Source organism: Chelonia mydas, chromosome 1 (genome assembly GCF_015237465.2).
Source record: "Chelonia mydas isolate rCheMyd1 chromosome 1, rCheMyd1.pri.v2, whole genome shotgun sequence".
NCBI classification, from domain to species: domain Eukaryota; kingdom Metazoa; phylum Chordata; order Testudines; family Cheloniidae; genus Chelonia; species Chelonia mydas.
This window is the reverse complement of record NC_057849.1, coordinates 99459617-99480400: the sequence shown is the minus strand read 5'-3', so window position 1 is coordinate 99480400 and position 20784 is coordinate 99459617. Positions and strand designations below refer to the sequence as shown.

At 40.9% G+C, this 20784-nt stretch overlaps 1 protein-coding gene across 1 annotated transcript in view; it reads left to right on the top strand.

Moving 5' to 3' along the window:
- Positions 1 to 20784, top strand: part of NALCN (sodium leak channel, non-selective) — a 345337-nt gene that overhangs the window by 300890 nt on the left and 23663 nt on the right. The window contains exons 23-31 of the mRNA XM_037896440.2: positions 125 to 181; positions 522 to 642; positions 744 to 875; positions 4146 to 4313; positions 6168 to 6272; positions 14649 to 14755; positions 18388 to 18508; positions 18593 to 18691; positions 20200 to 20293. Of these exons, the coding sequence (XP_037752368.1) occupies positions 125 to 181; positions 522 to 642; positions 744 to 875; positions 4146 to 4313; positions 6168 to 6272; positions 14649 to 14755; positions 18388 to 18508; positions 18593 to 18691; positions 20200 to 20293 (1004 nt within the window). The remainder of the gene's footprint in view (positions 1 to 124; positions 182 to 521; positions 643 to 743; positions 876 to 4145; positions 4314 to 6167; positions 6273 to 14648; positions 14756 to 18387; positions 18509 to 18592; positions 18692 to 20199; positions 20294 to 20784) is intronic.

Genomic DNA, 20784 nt, shown 5'->3' with positions numbered 1-20784 from the left:
TATCAGGCATTAAGCTAGTCAGTTAATTGCTTTGAGGTGATGCATGCACACTACAATTATAATAATGACCACTAAAATGCAATTTAAATTGCTGAATTTTAAATATCTCATTTCCCTTTTATAGTTCTAAAACAGATCCTGTTACCGGTGCTGTGAAAAATACCAAATACCATCAGCTATAGTAAGCATTGCAAAAGTAATTTCATTTGTTTGATTACATTTTGCATATCAATGTGGATTATACTTTTTGGCTTAAAATTTCTGTTTTTCTGTGTTTTTTGTTTTGTTTGTTTGTTTGGGTTTGTGGGGAGGGGGATTGTTTTGTTTTGTTACATTTGTTTGTTCTGTTATTTCTCTAGTCTTACTATGCATTTCTGACACGATGAAACTTTTCAAATGCCTCCTTCTAGAGTTAATTGACTTTTCACAGAAACCACCTTAGCTAGACTGTATTTTTAATAGACAGTTGATGACACTGGTCAAGTTTCTCTTTAATGATTGTCCTTGTATATTTTTGACAGTGATCTGCTGGGATTGGTTACATACCTGGACTGGGTTATGATCATTGTTACTATATGCTCCTGCATTTCTATGATGTTTGAATCCCCCTTTAGAAGAGTTATGCATGCTCCAACACTCCAGGTATCATTACTGAATCATCTCACATTTAATAAAGCACAACCATCTTATTTTTCTCCACTGCTTATTACTAAATTATGATTGATTTCTGCTTTGATTTACAGATTGCTGAATATGTTTTTGTAATATTCATGAGCATTGAACTTAATCTGAAGATTATGGCAGATGGCTTGTTTTTTACACCAACAGCTGTCATAAGGGACTTTGGGGGAGTCATGGATATATTTATATATCTTGTGAGTTTTGATATTTAAATCCTTTTTTAAAATTTTCATCTTTCTGAATATGTATTTATTAAACATTTGGGGACAGTTTTTTTAAAAATGAAATCATGCAGAACTGTGACGGTAATTTGAGCACACAGTCACCACAGTTTCACATGCAAACTTGACAACTGCAGCTGCAAATGTGTACTTAGGTATCTGAATATTGACTTGCATCCCAAATTGTGGTAAATTCATGAGCTAATGTAGGTTTCCCATTGCATGGTAATTTCTCTCTGTATATATATTTATTTATCTTATACATCTGACCTCCTTTCCGTCCATCTTTAGATCCAGATCCTAGATCCTGGCCCCTGCTCCATCCCTTTTATGCAGGGGAATCTGCTGGGGGAGCAGGCTCTTGACCATTCATTCCTTGCCTTCTCCCCTCATCCCCCAATTCCCCCCTGTAGAGAGGGCATTACCAGATGACTGTTAGCGTTGAATCAGACCTGCCTGCCTATAGTAGATCTGGTCAAAAAAACTTTAATAGAAAAGGCAGTTGTGCTGAAATTGAAACTTTTTGTTTTGATTTTAACTAAATTTTCAATGGGAAAAAGTTGAAATGAATTATTTTGACTTTTTCCTTTTGTTTTTCAAAACATTTCATTTCAATAAGCTAAAAATGTTTCATTTCAACTGTATAGATTTGAGTCTTTTAGCTTTGACTTTTATATTAATTTAAAATATATTTAATATATATTTACATGTACATTGTATTTACAATTTTATATAATAATATAATGTTTTGATGACATCAAGATGAAACATTTTTACCTTATTGAAGCAACGCATTTTCATAGTCCCAAATCGGAATGTTTGTTCTACAGGAAGTTTCAAATTTTCCAGTTTCTCGTTTAGGTTCAGAAGAAAATTGCAAAATATCAGAATTTCTCATGCAATGGAAATACTATTTTCTGAACAGCTCTAAATTCTCTTTCCTTTTGTTGTAAAGCACTATGCCAGCCAGTGGCAACAGATGAGTAATAAATATTAATAATAAGAGATTATACTCAAAAAACAAACAATGAAATCAGTGACTAATACAGTAGGATATTAAATGTTTTTTCAGTCTGAACTGAGCTGCTAAATGAAATGAATTTGATGGGTTTGATTAACTCTTGGAGAGATTAGTCTGTATCCCAGATGTGCTGCATATAATTTGTCATGATCAATCTGTACTCAGAGTTTCTAGTAGCATTGGTTTCTCAAAATTCCTCTTTTCGTTTTTTGTTTGTTTGTGTGTTTGGAGGAAAATCATGTTTTATCTAGGTCTTGTAAACATTCCTAGAATATTGAGAGGATACCAGAGAAATTCAGTGACATCTGCTTATCTGTTTTGTTTTGCTAGACTGATTGTTTGTTGTTTTTTATTTAGTTTTTTTTAAAATCACAAGAATTTTTTTTGTTGCTTTTAATCATATTGGCAATAATCATCTGGGTCCTGCATTCCTTGCGCATCTACAACTAAGTAATCCCCCTGTCTAAGTCACACTTTATATTCAGGATACATTTATAGATAAGAACATAGAACTTAAGAACAACAATACTGGGTCAGACCAGTGATCCATCTAGCCCAGTATCCTGTCTTCTGACAGTGGCCAGTGCCAGATGCTTCAGAGGGAATGAGCAGAACAAGGCTATTATAAAGTGATCCATCCCCTGTCATCCAGTAGGGTGACCAGATAGCCAGTGTGAAAAATTGGGCCAAGGGGTGTGAGGTAATAGGTGCCTATATAAGACAAAGCCCCGAACATCGGGACTGTCCCTATAAAATCGGGACATCTGGTCACCCAATCGTCCAGTTCCAGCTTCTGGCAGTCAGAGGTTTAGGGACACCTCAGAGCATGGAGTGGGAAAAAGTGTATATAAAATACTCTATGAAGAGTTAAGAAATGATTAACTGATGTTTTAATGAATAGGTAATCAGCTGTTATAAATTGTTATAGCGTCCAGCAGATAATTCGTTGTTTATAAACATGGTTCATAACTCAGACTACGATTTAGTCATGGCAGTTACGGATTCCGTAATTTTACCAGACCTCCATGACTTCTTGGAGTTCAGCTGTCAACAGCTGAAGCTGGGGCTGGAGCCGAGGCTGGGACAGGAGCCAGGGCTATGCTCCCCTTCCCCGCGGTGGGGACTGCAGCTGGGGCTGTATGCCCCTGCCCCGCAGCTTCCACTGGGGGCTGCAGCCAGGGCCATGTGCCCCTGCCCCACAGCTTCCACCAGTGCCTGCAACCGTGGCTGTGTACCCCTGCCCCGCTTCAGGGGCTGCAACAAGATCCTGCGCCCCTGCCCCGTGTCAGGGGCTGCAGTCGGGGGCATGCACCCCTACCCCACAGCTTCCACAGGGGGCTGCCACTGCGGCCGTGCGCCCCTCTCCCGCATAGGAGGCTGCAGCTGGGGCCATGTGCCCGTGTCCCGTGGCTTCCGCAGGGCGCTGTAACCGGGGCTGTGCGCCTCTGCCCCACAGCTTGTACGGTTATTTTTAGTAAAAGTCATGCATAGGTCACAGGCTCCATAAATTTTTGTTTTTTGCCTGTGACCCATCTGTGACTTTTACTAAAAATAACAGTGACTAATTCTTAGCCTTATTTATAACCATCTATAGCACCTTCTGTAGATGTGGCATAACCATCTATGATACATGCTACTCATGTCTAGACCATAGTTATAATATCTATTAATCATTTTAAACACTATATAAACCAGATATGAATGTTCCCTGAATATAAAGTATGACCTTTCTCTGTCTATCTGTGTATATATCTCACTGTATATGTATATGTTTGTATACATGTGTATGCCACTCACTTTGAAGAAGCTAGTGCCAGTAGTTGCCTTATACTTGTATAGTCCTCGTGTTCAGAAAAATGCAGGAATTACATTGTGCCCATGAGCGAGGCTCTTTAGCTCAGGTTTTTAATGATATATATGCTCCTAAAGATGCAGATAGGTACCTAGTGGAATTTTCAAAAGTGCCTAGATGCCTAACTCCCACTCGGGAGTCCCTCACCGAAATCCCACTAGGCGCCTATCTGCATCTTTAGGCACTTAAATACCTTTTAAAATCTGCCCCCTATGCCTTCTCTTCCCACAAGCACACCCCAAAAGGGACAATTATAATCTTTTAAGGGATACTTACAAGTTTGGATTGATGTTCTGTTTTATCATACTTAGTTAAATAATATATTGTAATCTGGATTGCTCATTCTTTCTCCATCCCCACCCCCTCCAAGGTAAGTTTGATATTCCTTTGCTGGATGCCTCAGAACGTTCCTGCTAAATCTGGAGCTCAGCTCTTAATGATACTACGATGTCTCCGACCCCTTCGCATTTTCAAGCTGGTGCCACAAATGAGGAAAGTTGTACGAGAGCTGTTTAGTGGCTTCAAGGAAATCTTCTTGGTATGTGCCAGTTATTTTGTTCCTATGATAAAACAAGATGGAGGGTAACGATGTAAAATGTATTTCTGTAATTCAGCTTTGGTTTTTACTATTTTTTTTACCAGTTGCACTCTGTTTATACCTCATAGAGAAAATGCATTTTACACTTACCATTGGAGTTTAAAAAGTAACAAGTTAAAAAAGAAATTACCCATATAAAGTGCACTCGTTTTCATTCATATTTAATAAGGATGCAGTAATAATTCCTTCACAAGTGACTTTGTTTATTCAGCATATCTTAGTACTGATGTAGACGGCAGGATTATTGAGAGATAAAATACTGCAATTTCTGCTGGGGGAAGAGGATGAGAGACAGGATGCTTACGTGGCTGATCTACTGAAACCTAAGAAAACTTAAACTTGCAAAGACGAGAGTCTTTGTCACTCCCCATTCTTGTTATGAGACAGTTGGAGGGAATCCTACCCCTGATTGCAGCTCTGGAAATGGTGGTGGGTAGGGTTGCCTGGAAAACAAGAATTCTATCTCATAAATTTTTTTGAAGTTTTGGCATTTGGTTTTATTCCTCATTGAGATAAAACCAAGATCTTTTAAATTTTTTTGTACAAATGAGAGAGACTCACACTCACACACACACACAAATACACACATCCTATTCAGAACAGCCAGTAACCCAGTGGTTAGAGCACTTATGTGGGATACGGGAGACCCAGGTTAAAATCTCTGTTTTAGTGGTGGGATCCCAGAACCCATTATCACTGTCTTAGGAATAACAGCTCTTTCTCTCTCTTCCCCCGGACTGGTGTGTGTGTGTTTGTTCTAGAATCTTTTTCCAGGATCAGGTCTCAAGACCTTGAGAGTGTGATAAGATTTTAGACTGGGCATGAGGGTTAGGAATAAAATCTTGCAGTTTTATTGTGTATGTTTATTATATACTGTGTTATATATTCAGGTATATTGTTTGGTTATAATACACAAAGTAGTCTCTTAATAAAGGGGCCAGGATCATTAGTTTAAGGCCAGGGTTTGACTTACTTTATATCTGTTACAACCCATTAAAATGTTTACATCATAATTCATTTATGTCTGACTGCTCTGGTGTTACAGAGCCAGACAGCCAGCGGAGGTAGCACATGTTAATGAATAAGGGCCTGATCTAGCAAAGCACTTAAGCATGTGTTTAACTTTAAGCACATGAGAAGTCTCATTGAAGTTAATAGGAGTCTTCCCGTGCTTAAAGTTAAGCAACTACGTTTGTACGGCACCTACTACAGTGAGGTCCTGGTCCCTAAGTAGGGCTTAGAGGTGCTACCATGATACAAATAAGAAGAAGAGTGTCAGTGATTGCTGGGTCAGGGCCTACACTAAAGGCCAATAGCTTAAGCTTCATAGGAAAATCTACAAAGAAAAAAAACCTAGTGCTTGTCTGATTAAAAAAAGCCAAAATTAATATGGAATGCAATGATATTTCAAGTTGCTGAAATGGTATCACCACAAAGATATGATAACAGAAGTTTTAAAACATAAAAAAATACTTTTATCAGTTTCAATGAAGAAATTATTATAAAATGATACATTGTTATTCATAACACATAATGCATAAATTATAATTCATAACACAAAGGAGTTTAGGGAGAGCCCCATTTTTAAAAGTTTGGAGCCAGACCTTTCAGTGCAGCCAAAGTTGGAAGTGCAGTGGCTAAAAACTCAGTGGAGCAGGGAGAGTGCCTGCCATAAAATCCTCTAGGTCAGCATTATACCACCAACGGCTCATTCTTGGACTGCACCAGAGGATCTAGCCCTTCACCTCTAGTATGTAGGAGAAAAGTTTGACTATATTTACATCACTTTCACAGGTGTCCATTCTTTTGCTGACATTAATGCTTGTTTTTGCAAGCTTTGGAGTTCAGCTTTTTGCTGGGAAACTGGCCAAGTGCAATGATCCAAACATCATCGCAAGGGTAAGAACTGCTTTTCTGTTTCAAAATACTAGTATACTCCATCCTCTCTGGGCAATGGAGACAACAAGTGGGAAAAACAACAAGCATTCAGTATGAAAAAGAGAAACTGTGTGGCATTTCATGTATCCAAAAAAGGGGGGAGGGGAGAGGATTTCTGTATTTGTTTGTACAATTAGAACAAAATGTTTTTTTTTAATTCAAGCTGAAAATAGAAAATAAGCTATTATCACCTGTTGATCCCCAGTAATGCAATCTGGCAAGGTGCATGCAGTAGAGAAAGATATGCTCCCAGTCCTAAGAAGCGTAAGCCAAAATTTTCAGACCTAGGTACCCACAGTTAGGCACCACAGGGTGGAATTTTCAAAAGTGCCCAAGTGATTTAGCAGCATAAAAATGACTGTGATAAATTGGCGAACTGATCTGAAATAAGATGAAATTCAGTAAAGACAAATGTAAAGTACTGCACTTAATCTAATGTACAACTACAAAATGGGTGGTAGTACTGCTGGAAAGGATCTGAGGGTAATAGTGGATCACAAATTGAATATGAGCCAGCTATGTGATGCAGGTGCCAAAAAGGTAATATCATTCCGCAGTGTATTAACAGGAGTGTTGTATGTAACACACAAGAACTAATTATTCCATTCTACTTGGCACTGGTGAGGTGTCAGCTGGAGTACTGTGTCCAGTTCTGGGTGCCACATTTTAGGAGAGATGTGTACAAATTGAAGAGACTCCAGAGGAGAGCAATAGAAATGACAAATGGTTTAGAAAACCTGAGGAAAAGTTAAAAAAAAACTGGGCATGTTTAGTCTTGCGAAAAGAAGACTGAGGGAGGACCTGGTAACACTTCAAATATGACAGGTTTCAGAGTAGCAGCCGTGTTAGTCTGTATCCGCAAAAAGAAAAGGAGGACTTGTGGCACCTTAGAAACAAACAAATTTATAACAAGCACAGTGATCAGTTGTTCTGCATGTCCACTCAAGGTAGGAGAAGAAGTTATGGATTTAATCTGCAGCAAGGGAGATTTAGGTTAGATAGGAGGAAACAGTTCTAACTAGAAGGATAGTTAATCTCTGAAATAGGCTTCCAAAGATGGAATCCCTGTCATTGGAGGTTTTTAAGAACAGGTTGGACAAACATCTGTCAAGGGTGGTCCAGGTGCACTTGATCCCTCCTCAGCAGGATGGGTGGACTAGATCATCTCTCTAGTTCCCTTCCAGCCCTACATAGCTATGATTCTATAAGCCTCACTGATGTTCCATAGGATTTGTGCTCCTAAAGGTAGGTTGTCACATAAAATGGTGCAGCTACACCGGTGTAGTTGTGCCACTGTAGCATTTCAGTGCAGATGCTACCTGCCCCAACTGCTGGGAGAAGCCCTCCGGTGTAGTTAATCCACCTCCCCGAAAGACGGTAGCTATATTTGGGGGAGAATTCTTGCTGTGTACACCGCAGGTTAGATCAATATAACTACATAACTCAGGGATGTCAGTTTTTCACACCCGTGAGCGACGTAGTTATACCAATGTAAGTTTCTAGTGTAGAGATTGTCTAAGACTAGAGGCACTTTAAAAATCCCACTACCCCTGGAAAGTCATTTGTGCTCTTAAGTCACTTAGGCACTTTTGAAAACCCAACCCGAATGCCTTATTTGTTCATCTGAGCAAAGTGGTCTGATTCTCGGAGCTGTGGGACATCCCCATCTCTCCTGAGATCAGTAAGACCTGTGGGGGCACTCAGCACCATAAAAAATCAGATTGTTTTTGCTTAGCAGCCTAAATATTGGCTTGGGAGCCTGATTTTAAGACCCCATGTTTGAAAAGTTTGGCCATAGTGATTTGCCCTTACAGATGTGCAGGAAGCCGCCTCCTCCACGCCCCCTAGTGCTTCTATGGGGGCCTGTCAGTAATGTAGTCTCCGCACTGGCACAGCACAAGGACTATCCCCTCCCTGCACTATTGGAAATACAGGTTGTCTTAAAGGAGACAAGGCAATGGGGCTACTTGCCACCTTACCAGGAAGATGGACTTATTGCACGAGGAGAAGCAGACTGCCCTATCCCCGGGAGTGGTGCACATCCTCACCAGATTGGTCAGGGACAGAATGAGCTTCACTGAGACGGAATTCCTCCTGCAGACACCCTCTAGGACAATGCAGGGCTGTGCCAAAGTCACATAATTGAGTCTTAGATTAGACAGTACAGTAAGGGCACAAACATGGCATCCAGCTTCATAGCCAAATTCTTAACCCAGGCTTCATATGACCTCCCTTTTTTTCACTTTCACTGATTGAGAAAACAGTTGGGATCACTTAGATGTCTAAGAGCCAGTAATTGCAGGTGCAATGAATTCCTACCGTGTTAATTCATAAAGGGAAGCCAGTGTTTCCAAACCAGGCTGTTATAGTCAGTGGACTGGGAATTCTTTAAATCATAGCATCAAAGCAGGATAGCCCTTAATCTTGCAACTTGCTCCATATGGACAGCCCCTGCATAGGCACAGAGCCCAGCTAAGTTCAGTGGGCCTCTGCACCAGCAAAAGGTCCACCAGTGCAGGACCAGGGCCATAGTAAAGAACACAGGGTGAAATCTTTGCCCCATTGAAGTCAATGTCAAAGTCCCTTCCCCACATATAGTGGGCTCATTGTCAAACCTTTGATATGTGATAGAATCCCTGGGGACAGTTTCTCATTTGGTTGTCATGAATCTTTTCTGGACATGACACTGGAATGGATGTTTCCAATATATTACAGTTCTTCTTTGAATATTGTCCCTATGGGTGCTCTGTTGTAGGCGTCCCTTGCACCTGAGAATGGAGATCTTTGGTAGCAATGCCTGTTGGGCCACACATGTACTCTTCCCTATCTCATACCATGAGCGGTGGCTATAAAGCCCTGTGTGGTCCAACCACCCTCTTCCTTCTCAACCGCCCTTGTTCTGGAATGGAATCCCTAGCCAAGCCTTTCATACGCCTGCTGTGCATTTAGTAATATTAGTGCTTCCATTGAAAGTTCTAAGATAATACTTGTTTCCTTTATATTTTTTTTCTTTCCTTTTCTCCTTATTAAAAAAAACCCTTTCCTCTTTCTCCCCATTACTCTTTAGAGTAGCATGGGTTTTCTTTTTCTATGCCCTTCCTTACAGGGAAGTTCTCCCTACTCAGGGTTATGCCTGGATCTCCCAAGTTTAAGAGGCGCTGCTCCTGTCGTGAGGCCCTCCCTGTGAACGACAGCCACTCACGGTATATACGCTGTTTGGGTGAGGGGCACGTGTCACAAAAGTGCACCCTCTGCCTCAAATTGAAGGCACGGTAAAGAAAAGACCGTGAATTGATATTAAAACGTTTACTAATGAAGAGCTCATTGCAATCTGCCTCAGACCCTGGCCGCGATACCTCTCCTCTACAGTAGTCACCATCACTGTTCCCTCTAAGCTGTGCGCGTGTGCACACGCACACAGATCCTAAACCCCACGCACAGGGTGAAACACCCCACACACAAAAATTTGCACAGGAGCATAACAGTTTGCACAGAAGAAATTTTTTGTACACACGGCCTGTCAAAAATTAGAGGGAACATTGGTCACCATCAACGTTGTTATCTGCCAACGCCCACTCACTGCGCACCACTAAAAGAAAATCTACACACTCTCTTCAAGATGAGAAGAAATGGGCACCGAGCTCACCCACCAAAGAAAGGCATCCCCCGTGAGGTCGGTAGCCTCAACATCTTCTGGGGCAAGACCTCACTCCTTTGACCATCCGGGTACCTCTGGTACCAGCACTGTTGAGAGATCTAAGAACCCTAAGTGGGCAGGACCACATAAGCGGATACTGTCATTCAGTACTGATAAGGACAAATCGCTAACTACAAGGCACTTTAATCCATATATAACCATATGAACTATTCCAAGGAGCTCAGTGCACTCAGCAAAAAGTTTAGATCCTTCAAACAGAGATCTTCCTGGGGAGACTTGTCTGGGGAGCCCTGAGAGGTGAAGCCATGGGGCTCGTCTCATTACCACAGAAGTCACAATGGACTGGGCCACCATATCCACAGCATCCAGAGAGGTTTGTAGTGCCATGCATGCCAGGAGTTGTCCTTCTGTCACTAGTGCTTGGACAGAGCACTAGTGCTCTTTTTTATCATCTGGGAGAGCAACACTGCATTCGCTCAGCCTCTATACACCAGCACAGAAGAGAAGACAGCATAGATATCAACCTACCCCGAGATCTTGCCCTCCATATTTTACCCTTCAACAGCATTATGATCCACAACATAGGCGACGGAGACCTCCTGCCAAATGTACACAGACATCAACACAGGCGGCTATGTCCCACGCATCTGTATGTCCCACACACCTGCCTCCAAACAATAATTTTGAAAATTTGGACGAGACCCTGAGATGTCTCCCCGTGGTCCAGATGCTGCAGCCATCCAAATTACTCCATCAGTTTGGCGGCCATTTGACTCCGTTCTACCTGACATGACAGCAAGTCACCTCCGTCAAGTGCGTACTAGAAATCATCAGTAACAGGTATTCGAGTCCATTCCTGTCTCTCCCACCCACCCCATCCTGTCCCTCTTCAGGGAACATTTTCATGAGCACCATCTATGAAAAGAAATAAACCATCTTCTGTGACTGGGACCTGTAGGCCTGGTGCCATTCCAACTCAGCAGGAAAGACTTTTATTCCCACTATTTTCTAATCCAAAAGAAGTCTGACTGTGGAGGCAAATGCTAGACTTGGGGAAACCTCAACAATTTTGTCAAACTACAGCAGTTCAAGATGGTCACACTATCAACAATAATCCCAGCACTGGAACAGGAGGGAGCTAGTTCTTGGCCCTCAACCTCCGAGACATATACTTCCATATTACCATACATCCTTTCCGCAGGAGGTTCCTCAGATTTGTTCCAGGGTCCAACCATTTTCAGTAAAGAGTGCTTTGGCCTCTTTATGGCACCCAGAGTATTTTCCAAAGTCCTGGAAGTGGTGGCGGCACCCCTCTGCAAACAAGGGGTTATAATAGTCCCATACCTACATGATTGCCTCATCAAGGCTCTGTCCAGAGGCGATACGCTCCAAGTCATAACAAAAAGGATGGACCTTTTCTCAAAACTCAGCCTCCAGATAAATATACAAAAATCAACTGACACCAGTACAACAGCTAGAGTTTATTGGGTCCCAACTAGATGCTATAAAGGCCAGAGCTTTCCTCCCAGCTCACAGATTTTCTGCAATAGTCAGTCTCATTTCCATCATGAGGACCAGCCCACAGATCTCCACAAGAACTTGCCTACAGTTGCTCGGTCATATGGCAGTGACCACATTCATGGTAAAACACTCCAGATTACATATGCATTGCCTTCAGGGATGGCTACGGACAGCATACATACCCCTCAGACACAGCCTGAATAAACTGCTCTCGATATCACTGAAGGTCAAGGACTCATTAGACTGGTGGACACAACCTCCCAATGTCTGCAAGGTGGATTCCTTCTTCCAATCACCGTTGTCCTTAATACTTATGATCAGCGCCTCCCTACTCAGTTGGGAAGCACATCAACAGACCCACACAGTACAGGGCAAGTGGTCCCCATCAGAGTCCATGTTGCACATCAACCTCCTAGAATTACATGTAGTCCGCAAAACATGCCTACACTTTCTATCAATAATCAGACAACAGACAGTAAGAGTAATGATACACAACATCGCCTGCGTGTTTTATATCAACAGACCAGGTGTGAGGTCTCAATCCCTGTGTACAGAAGCACAAAAATTGTGGAACTGGTGCATCCAGCATGGCATCAATATCTTGGCCGCCTACTTACCTGGACACCAGAATACCACGGCAGACTCATTGAGCAGGAAGTTCTCACAAGAACACAAGTGGGAGATAGACACAAGAACCTTACACTGGGGATTCCCCAACATAGATCTCTTTGCCACACCTAAGAATGCCAAATGTCCACAGTTCTGCTCAAGAGAATAGGTCACCAAACTCTGGAGGACAACTTCTTCTTTTCATGGGATGCATCTCTCCTCTGTGCCTTTCCACCTTTTCCCCTACTCTTCAAAGTGCTTCCCAAGGTACAAGTGGAACAATCCAGAGTCATTCTCATCGCCCCAACATGGCCACGACAAATATGGTATCCTTACCTCTTATGCCTGGTGGTCTGTCCACCTATCACCCTGCTGACTCCACACCTCCTCTCGCAGGATGCAGGTCAGATTCTTCACCCAAATCTAGAATTTCTCCATCTGAAGGCATGGCTCCTTCATGTTTCCAGAATACAGGGATGACCTGTTCAGAACAGATATAAGAGATTCTTTTAAATAGCCAGTGTTCTTACCTACATACACGGAAAAGATTCTGAACTTGGTGTGACACCAAACATGTCTCAGCAATGAGTGCTCCTTTACCACTCATTCTGGATTACACCCTACAGCTTGAAAGATCAGGGCTATTCGCAAGCTCTGTTCATGTACATCTAGCTGCCATTATTGCACTCCACTCCAGGATAGAAGATCATTCAGTATTCAACCACCCAATGACAAAAAAAATCCTTAAGGGTTCCTACAGAATCTTTCCCTGAGGTACGAGAACCCACCCCTCCTTGGGATCTCAGCCTATCTCACTAGCCCTCCATTTGAACCTATGGCAACCTGATCCTACATGCACCTATCCATTAAAATGGTCTTTCTCATATCCATCACATCTACCCGATGGGTAGGAGAAATAGATGCCCTCATGGTGTATCCCTCATACACAATCTTTTACAAAAAGAAGGTCACATTACAACCACACCTGAAGTTTTTACCCAAGGTACCATCCTCTTTCCATCTAAACTAACCTATCCACCTCCCTCCTTCTTCCTAAACCATGTGGCAAACAGCATGAAGCCATGACACCTTGGATGGCAGATGAACACTTGCCTTTTACCTTGACAGTCACCATGCTTATTCCTCTCTGTAGATGAAAGATCAAAAGGATTGGTAGTATCCAAACAGCATCTGTCAAAATGGGTCTCAGAATGCATCCACCTTTGCTACCAATGACACAAACTTCAAACCTCACCTGGCACTCATACACATTCCATTCGCTTGCTGTCCACCTCAATAGCTTTTCTAAATAACATGCCGATTATTGGCATCTGTAAGGCAGCCACATGGGCACCCACGGACACATTTAGTCAACGTTATGCGATCACCCATGACACGGCATCAGATGCCATACTAGGACCACTGTTCCATCCTCCTTAGTAGATGTCCCTTTGAAGCCCCAGCCTTCCATCTAGGGGCACTGCTCTACACTCACCTACAATGGAGCACCAATGGGAACACTACTCGGAGAAGAAGAGAGGGTTACTCACTCTGTGCAGTAACTGAGATTCTTCAAGATGTGTGTCCCTATGGGTGCTTCACTAACCTCCCTCCTCCCCTCCTCTTCAAGTTCAAATGTAGGCTCTGTGGTAGAGAAGGAACTGAGGGCAGTTGAACCACACAGTGCTATATAGCCACTGCCCATAGCAAGAGACAGGGAGGAGTGCGTGTGCAGCCCAACTGGCACTGCTGCCAAAGATCTCCGATCCCAGGCACAGGGACGCTACCTACAGTGGAGCACCCATAGGGACACACCTCTCGAAGAACCTCAGTTACTGCACAGAGTGAGTAACCTTCTCTTCCATGTCTTTTTCCTGCTTTCTTTTACAATACACACTGCTTTCTGTGGGAGGTTATGATTGTAAGAATTGGAAGAGGGCTCACTGAAGAAGGGTGTTTTAGGAAGTGGTTTGAATGAAGAGAAGGTTGTTACGTAGTGCAAAAGGAATGGGAGTGCCAGGCATTTGAGGAAGACATGAGAAAGATACCGAGTTCATGACATTTGAGCGCTGAAGGACTGAACAGCGCAAAGGACTGGAAATGGGCTATGACACCTAGCAATCCTCGATCACCAGTTAAAATCCAGGCCAGGCTGATAGTGACAAAAAGTACCAGCCAGTGTTACGTGGCCTGTGTGAAGCAGATTAATAGAGTCATTCCACTTGCAATCAAGCATCACATAAACACCATGACACTCTCAGAAAAAAGGCCAAGAGCTGAATGAACTTGCAGATTTACTAGTCCTCTCAGTCTTGGAGGGGGCCTTGAAGTGCCGAATGATGATTCTACATTGTCACTGTTCATGCTGTATCTTCCCTGCATATGAAAAAGTTCAGTTCCCAATGCAATTAATCCAGTACCTAAAAATAACCCTTTTGTTCCATTTACACTGTTTCAAGGTGCCTTATTTATTGTGCTGTTTGTGTTGTACAGTGTCCTCACCTCTCTGCAGGTCTATATTTCACCCAATGTGCTTTATTTTACTATAGGAAGATTGTCATGGCATCTTCAGAATAAATGTAAGTGTTTCAAAAAATCTGAATTTAAAGCTAAGACCTGGAGAGAAGAAGCCTGGATTTTGGGTGCCACGAGTCTGGTGAGTAGTTGTAATTTGGCCAATCTTTCTTTAGATAGTTCAGTTGCTAATCTGCTGCAGGACCCAAACACTGCATCATTGTAGTACTGAAAGTAGCAAATAACATTGGTGACAAACAGACCAATCTAGTTTCCCTACCAACCTAAGGGAAATGCAGAAAAGGCAAACATGCTGCCTATTACTGTACACATCAGATATTTCCTATTTTATACACAGGGAAATATTGTGGTGAGGGCTGTCAAGCGATTAAGAAAATTAATCGTGATTAATAACAGGATTAAAAAAATTAATCATGATTAATTGCACGATTAATCATGCTGTTAAACAATAATAGAATACCATTTATTTAAATATTTTGAATGCTTTTTACATTTTCAAATATATTGATTTCAATTATAACACAGAATTCAAAGTGTACAGTGCTCACTTTATATTTATTTTTATTACAAATATTTGCACGGTAAAAAACAAAAGAAATAGTGTTTTTCAATTCACCTAATACAAGTACTGTAGTGCAATTTCTTTATCATGAAAGTTGAACTTATGTACAAAAAAACTGCATTCCAAAATAAAACACTGAAAAACTTTAAACCTACAAGTCCACTCAGTCCTATTTCTTGTTCAGCTGGTCTCTCAGACAAACAGGTTTGTTTACGTTTGCAGGAGATAATGCTGCCTGCTTGTTTTGCAGTGTCACCTGAAAGTGAGAACATGGCACTGTTGTAGCCGGCATTGCAAGATATTTATGTGCCAGATGCTCTAAAGATTCATGTGTCCCTTCATGCTTCAACCACCATTCCAGAGGACATGTGTCCATGCTGATGACAGATTCTGCTAGGTAACGATACAAAGCAGTGGAGATGAACACATGTTCATTTTCATCATCTGAATTAGATGCCACCAGCAGAAGGCTGATTTTCTTTTTTGGGGGTTCAGCATCTGTAGTTTCCGCATTGGAGTGTTGCTCTTTTAAGACTTCTGAAAGCATACTCCACACCTCGTCCCTCTCAGATTTCAGAAGGCACTTCGGAAGGCACTTCAGATTCTTAAACCTTGAGTCGAGTAGCTATCTTTAGAAATCTCTCATTGGGTCTTTCTCTGTGTTTTGTCAAATCTGCAGTGAAAGTGTTCTTAAAATGAACAACATGTGCTGGGTCCTCATGTGAGACTGCTATAACACGAAATATATGGCAGAATGCTGGTAAAACAGAGCAGGAGACATACAATTCTCCCCCATGGAGTTGAGTCACAAATTTGATTAACTAATTATTTTTTAACAAGCATCATCAGCATGGAAGCATGTCCTCTAGAATGGTGGCCGAAACATGAAGGAGCATATGAATGTTTAGCATATCTAGCATCTAAATACCTTGTAATGCCTGCTACAAAAGTCCCATGCGAACACCTGCTCTCACGTTCAGGTGACATTGTAAATAAGAAATGGACAGCATTATCTCCCATAAATGTAAACAAACTTGTTTGTCTTAGCGATTGGTTGAACAAGAGGTAGGACTGAGTGGACTTGTAGGCTCTAAAGTTTTACATGGTTTTGTTTTTGAGTTTTTTATGTAACAACAACAACAAATCTGCATTTGTAAGTTGCACTTGCAATATAAAGAGATTGCAATACAGTACTTGTATGAAGTGAATTGAAAAATGCTATTTATTTATCATTTTACAGTGCAAATATTTGTAATAAAAAATAATAATATAAAGTGAGTACTGTACACTTTGTAATCTGTGTTGTTATTGAAATCGATACATTTGAAAATGTAGAAAAAATCCACAAATATTTAATAAATTTCAATTGGTATTCTATTGTTTAACTGTGAATAAAATTGTGATTAATCATGATTCATTTTTTAATCGTAATTCATTTTTTTGAGTTAATGGTGTGTGTTAACTGCAATTAATCGACAGCCCTAATTGTGGTATCTCAGATGCAACAATGATTTAATGGCAACAATAAGTCTATGGTTTATATTCTGAAAGTGTCAATTTAAGATTTTCTAACACCTAAAAATGTGCGAAAATTGTCTTTAATTGCTTATATTTTGAAAGGAGGTTGTTTCACTTTTTGCAAATTCAACCAAACAGCGAAAATTATTTCAGTTGGGGGGAGGGAGGGGAGTAAAAGAACATGGTAGCAAGGGAAGATTCCGAGCCATCCTACACTAACGAAATAATACACTGTGATTTGAACAGTCAGTGAAGCTGTGGCATCTGCAGAACTCTTTCAGCTTCTGTATGCTTCCGATAAATTCTGAAGGCAGAATTCCTGTAAGTAAGCAAATTCAATCCACTTCAGCTTGATCCAGAAATAACTAAAAAGATCTTAATCAGCAAAACTATGAAGTTTGGAGAATTTTTTTGTCACTGCAGAAAATGTGTTACCTCAAGGAGGTGAGTACCAATTGTTGGCCTTGTAGGACCAGATTTTCAAGAGCCCAGTACCTGATAGCCTGAGGGTCACAGTGGGAGCTATGTCCATACTGCAAGCTATGGGTGTGTTTCCCCGGCTCGTGTGCACATACCCCTGGTGGCTCAATGAGTGCTAGCATGAGTATAAACAGTAGTGTAGCTGCAGTAGCATGGGCAGTGGCAATGGAGGCATGGCTGAGCAGGTTTGTACTAAGCGCCGCTGAGCCCTGCCTCTGTTGCCACTGCCAGTGCTGCCACAGCTACACAACTGTTTATACCCACACCAACTCTCATCGAGCTACCGCGAGTATGTGCACACGAGCAGGGGAATCACACTCAGATTGTAGACATAGCCTTAGTGGTGAGATATTCCAAAAAGTTATGCTGGTAGGGAAACTGGAAATCTAGCTACTTATTTTGGTGTCTGAATGGTAGCTGAGGCTGAGCGTTTTGGAAAATCTGTCTCTGGTTGGGGATGCACCACTCTTTAAAAAACTAACCTCTAGTGGAGTCTTTGATTTTCAAATGGAGTTTCTTCCTTTGGAATCCTGGCTAACACAAAGAATGTTATGTTTGAAGGCTGAGAAAACCAGTGATTTCCTCTCATTAACATTTCTCTTTGGACTAGCAAAATCTGATATTATGAATGAATATGAATGATAATTTGCAGAAGCACCTACTGACTAAATCAGGAGCCTAAATCGCATAGGTACTTTTGAGGTACATTAGCAGAGTTGTATGACACAGCTTTGTTTCTGCCAGTGTCATCAGAACCATTTTTTTCACGATGGCTAACTTTTGGCAATGTATTGTCAGAAACACTCGTTTTTACAGTAGCTCAGATGATAAATAAATATGAGATAGTAAAGATTTAGCAATTAAGTGGAGTATCTGTAATTTTTTTAATTTTCGAAGTATTATTATTCAGAGCTTTGCATGATGTTTTGTAGAGCTTTAGACAATGCCACAGTCACACTGTAACAAAGGAGTTTACAGTCTCAGACTAACATAGACTGTGAAGAAAAACTAAGCAGATATGGAAAGAAAAGTTGAGTAATAACACAAATAAAAACTGTGCTTCTTTATATGAGTAGCTCCTTTGTATAGCATGAGGTTGTATTCTTTGACTTAGAGGGGCCACAGTAAGATGCCTAAGATCCGTCTTATCAGAAGATAGTTAAAATGCACTCATTTCTTTACTATTATTTCAGGGCAAATCCTCGCAATTTTAATTTTGACAATGTGGGAAATGCCATGTTGGCACTATTTGAAGTTCTTTCATTAAAAGGCTGGGTGGAAGTCAGAGATGTCATTATTCATCGCGTGGGGCCGGTAAGCAAGCATATCAAATCCTGTTAATGCTTCAAAAGCTGCTGAATTTGTTTTGATGAATAATCATATTTTTCATATATGCAGATCCATGGAATCTATATTCATGTCTTTGTGTTTCTGGGCTGCATGATTGGATTGACCCTCTTTGTTGGAGTTGTCATTGCTAATTTCAATGAAAATAAGGTAATAATTCAGTTATTGTATCTCACATGGGAATAGTTTCATACTTGGTTAGCTTTAAACATCGTATGACACATTGTGCAATATGAGATAATAAGATGTGCGGATGCTAATATAAGTAAGTTACAATTCAAGAAGCAAACTCATTATTGCTTTCGGATCATATTACCTAAAGAGAGATATAGGATCAAATTCAGATCTGAAGTGAGCAGATGCAGGTGCACTGAAGTATGAATTTAGGCCTGGTCTCAATTTGACCCATAAGCAATGAACAAAGAGAAGCATTCTTTGAGTTCCTCACTTGACAAATGGTGGTGAGGTGGAAAGCTCCTGAGACACAGATCTAGAGTCTGTGACATGGTTGTTTTTAAATTTCACTAAGCTTTTATCTTTGTTTTACCACCACTTTTTTTTCTGTAATGAATCTTTCCAACAATCCACTAATTTTTATTAATCTTTTTATTGTGTAATCCTTTTAATTTAATATTTCCTTTGCTGTATGATTTTTGGCCTAACAGCGAGAATTAATACATGTTATAATAATCAGTCTCTTTAACTGCATCGCATTTTAGGGTGTATCTTCCCAGGGCATATCTTGGGGACACAATTCCATAAAGAGATTTTGTCTACCTCAGAGGGAGCTTTTCTGATCTTATTAGTAGGACAGCCACCTGTTTGTTTGACTCACTGTTCCAGAGTCTAGACATTCCAAGACACGCCATGAGGATGGTACCACTGCACACACAGCTTTGTATAGTTAAGTGCTTAGTGGGAAAAGTTTCTGTGTGTCTGAGAGAGAAATCTGTGACATTTGCCTTTAAAAGTTCTCTGTTGATTTTCCAGCTCCAAACCCTTGGTATGAGATTTTACAGCTCTCTGATGTTGTAAGGACCGTATTATGTCTTAAAATAATTTTAAATAGTATAGTTTGTACTATGCTATCAAAATGCTTATGTGTGTGCTCTTTATTACTACCTACCCTGAAGTCATATCTGCACTTCTTATGCTTCCTTTATGGAAAATGTTGTAGCATAGCATATGTTTATTTTATTTAAATTATACTACAAGCATAGGAAGTGTGTCTGTAGTGATTTTGTAGAAGGCTGGTTCCCTGACAAGCTAGAGCAGTGCTGACAAACTAATACCCTCCTGCAGGGTTTTCTACAGCAAAGAATTGACCACTGTTTAAAACAGTGCTCCCCAGCAAATGGTGTTCAGACAAATGGAAGACCTCCTGTAGGGTTTCCCTACCCCCACTGGGCCGCTGATACAAAGAGCCACAACTGAGCTTGCTGAGTTGAGTCCCAGAAACTCACAGCTAGTGCATTTGGAAATCTTCTTGAGTGCAGGGCTGATGCTCTGACCCCTTTACCCAAATACTGTGTTATTCAAGGAGAGTTTGACTATGGAACTTTATTTTAAGCACCAAGGCAAGCTGTTGTTTTCACGCGCACAACATTTAAATGTTTAAGATTTTGTATGACAAAAGCTTCTTGTTTTTCTTTGTTAAGGGTACAGCTTTACTGACTGTAGATCAGAGACGGTGGGAAGATCTAAAGAGCAGACTGAAGATAGCTCAACCTCTTCATCTCCCACCTCGTCCGGGTATCAAAGATATTCTGACGTTATTCATGTTGAGCCTAGTGTTCATAATTCCCCAGGAGTCTAAGATTCAAATTAAAATTGTAATCGTTAGGCCACTAGGAGGTTGTGCATAAGTTAATGTGGAAACAGGCTCCCACTACAGATCTCTGCGTAAGGCTAGTAAAATCAACCCGGAAAAGGTTGCGCTTCCGTGGTTTTAGGATAAGCCTTAATGAAAAAATGAATTTGAAATGAAATATATTTGCACTTGCCTGTTAATGACATGAATCGAATGTATTATCTTGACAGCAATTGAATGATGCACTTGCTTTACCCCTACCAAAGCCTTCGTGCAACATTGGTGTTCAGTATTTGAAATTACATGTTCAGAAGCACTCTTTGATATGTGGAACTGTAGCAGAAAATTAGAAATGTATTTCAAAACTAGGCAAGGATTAGGTTACCATTAACAAACAAGAAGAATATGTCAAGAAACAGGGAGAAAAAAAATA